The 2,500-nt window shown below is 65.9% G+C and overlaps 1 protein-coding gene across 1 annotated transcript in view; it reads left to right on the forward strand.

The window, feature by feature from the left end:
- LOC125032393 (basic proline-rich protein-like) overlaps positions 1–2,500 on the forward strand; it is a 17,336-nt gene that overhangs the window by 7,362 nt on the left and 7,474 nt on the right. Inside the window, exon 4 of the mRNA XM_047623490.1 lies at positions 964–1,149. Within this exon, the coding sequence (XP_047479446.1) occupies positions 964–1,149 (186 nt within the window). The remainder of the gene's footprint in view (positions 1–963; positions 1,150–2,500) is intronic.

Raw genomic sequence — 2,500 nt, forward strand, 5'->3', positions numbered from 1 at the left:
ATACTAGCCTCCAGTTCGACTAGATCACATACACCACCAGTGCTAAAGTACTTCCCATAAGTAGCTGCGTGGTGGAGCTATTTGATTTCTTGACAGTCCCCTGCCCCCTTGTTAACATTATGAATCGTTTTCAGACAGGGAAACCATTAGTCTGATTCACCATGGAATCCTGAGTTAATCATCAGTCATTTCTAATATCTTTTTTTAGCCTGTGTTACGGCACTAACGAATATAGAGAAAAACAGAACGTATATCACCCAGAACAGAATGGGGATTCTGAATAAAAATCTCTATGTTAACCCAAAGTTTACCTAACCTACCATAATTTAGCGTAGCATGTTCTGATCAGGATCCTGTCACGCATAACATGACCCTCAAGCCTTTATTACATATCCCAAGAAACCACTCTTCCCATATATCCCGCTCGAGTTGGTTGGTTTATACTGAACGTGTTAGCGACTAGAAAGCAAGGCCGAACTTTAAAAAGAAACATAAGCACTCTGTCTAAATAGTTAAAGCTGTGTTGATAAGCTACAAACACAAACATAATGCCCAACTAGTTCAAACTGTTTTTCAACTTTGCGTTAAGAGATCGACATCCGGCGCTTGGTGTTATTTAAGAGTGTGTGAACATAGAAATGTGATGTTGTTAACGATGATGATAATAACTGAGATAAGGGTAATGGCAATGATATTGGCAGTAACAATTATAATGGCAATAAGGATGATTATGCATATTTTATGAATGACTAAGTGTATATTTGTGTATTTCTGTAACCAAGAACTTAGTAATATAGCTTTCATCGAGGGCAGAAACTCTAAACTCAAATGACAATAGAAGCAGTAATGTTCTTCGTCTAAAAATTTAGAAAAGAACTCTAACGATTCCAACGGGCCTTTGCTGGCGCATCATCCTACTTCCTTTCCTTCTCTTTGCTTATCTCCTGCATCTTAAATCAATAGGAATATCATGGTGGCAAAAGACACGGAGTTTTGATGAAATCCAGGCAAGCACAGAAGCAGACGCACCGCACCGGAGACTTTGACGAGGCCGAGTTCTGCCAAGGTCTGGAGCGTGGGCCGGGCATAGGCCAGGAGGCAAAAGCAGGAATGAAGAACCAGAAAACTAGATCTGGAAGACCTGCTCTGGTATTAGCCGCGTGATGTATAAGCGCACCTGGGGATTTGGGGTTCCTGCGCTAAGGGCTGGCTCGACGGGACCGCGCCCTGGCTGCCTTCCTTAACATGGCCTGGATTTTCGGGCTGACAAAATTTTATTACACGTTATTAGACGTCCTTTTTCTAACAACTGAATTTCGCGTCTTTCTTCCGGACGAGAAGAATTTACTTTATTCCTGACAATTCTCTTTCCATCGGTAAAAAAGGCTGTCACTGTAAAACACCCCCCCCCCCCCCCCCCCCCCCCCCCCCCCCCCCCCCCCCCCCCCCCCCCCCCACCCCCCCCCCCCCCCCCCCCCCCCCCCCCCCCCCCCCCCACCCCCCCCCCCCCCCCCCCCCCTCCCCCACCCCCCCCCCCCCCACCCCCCCCCCCCCCCCCTCCCCCCCCCCCCCCCCCCCCCCCCCCCCCCCCCCCCCCCCCCCCCCCCCCCCCCCCCCCCCCCCCCCCCCCTCCCCCCCCCCCCCCCACCCCCCCCCCCACCCCCCCCCCCACCCCCCCCCGCCCACCCCCCCACCCCCCCCCCCCCCCCCCCCCCCCCCCCCCCCCCCCCCCACCCCCCCCCCCCCCCCCCCCCCCCCCCCCCCCCCCCCCCCCCCCCCCCCCCCCCCCCACCCCCCCCCCCCCCCCCCCCCCCCCCCCCCCCTCACCCCCCCCCCCCCCCCCCCCCCCACCCTCCCCCCCCCCCCCCCCCCCCCCCCCCCCCCCCCCCCCCCCCCGCCCCCCCCCCCCCCCCCCCCCCCCCCCCCCCCCCCCCCCCCCCCCCCCCCCCCCCCCCCCCCCCCCTCCCCCCCCCCCCCCCCCCACCCCCCCCCCCCCCCCCCCCCCCCCCCCCCCCCCCCCCCCCACCCCCCCCCCCCCCCACCCCCCCCCCCCCCCCCCCCCCCCCCCCCCCCCCCCCCCCCCCCCCCCCCCCCCCCCCCCCCCCACCCCCCCCCCCCCCCCCCCCCCCCCCACCCCCCCCCCCCCCCCCCCCCCCCCCCCCCCCCCCCCCCCCCTCCCCCCCCCCCACCCCCCCCCCCCCCCCCACCCCCCCCCCCCCCCCCCCCCCCCCCCCCCCCCCCCCCCCCCCCCACCCCCCCCCCCCCCCACCCCCCCCCCCCCCCACCCCCTCCCCCCCCCCCCCCCCCCCCCCCCCCCCACCCCCCCCCCCCCCCCCCACCCCCCCCCCCCCCCCCCCCCCCCCCCCCCCCCCCCCCCCCCCCCCCCCCCCCCCCCCCCCCCCCCCCCCCCCCCCCCCCCCCCCCCCCCCCCCCCCCCCCCCCCCCCCCCCCCCCCCCCCCCCCCCCCCCCCCCCCCCCCCCCCCCCCCCCCCCCCCCCCC

This window comes from Penaeus chinensis, chromosome 14, assembly GCF_019202785.1.
Source record: "Penaeus chinensis breed Huanghai No. 1 chromosome 14, ASM1920278v2, whole genome shotgun sequence".
NCBI lineage: Eukaryota > Metazoa > Arthropoda > Malacostraca > Decapoda > Penaeidae > Penaeus > Penaeus chinensis.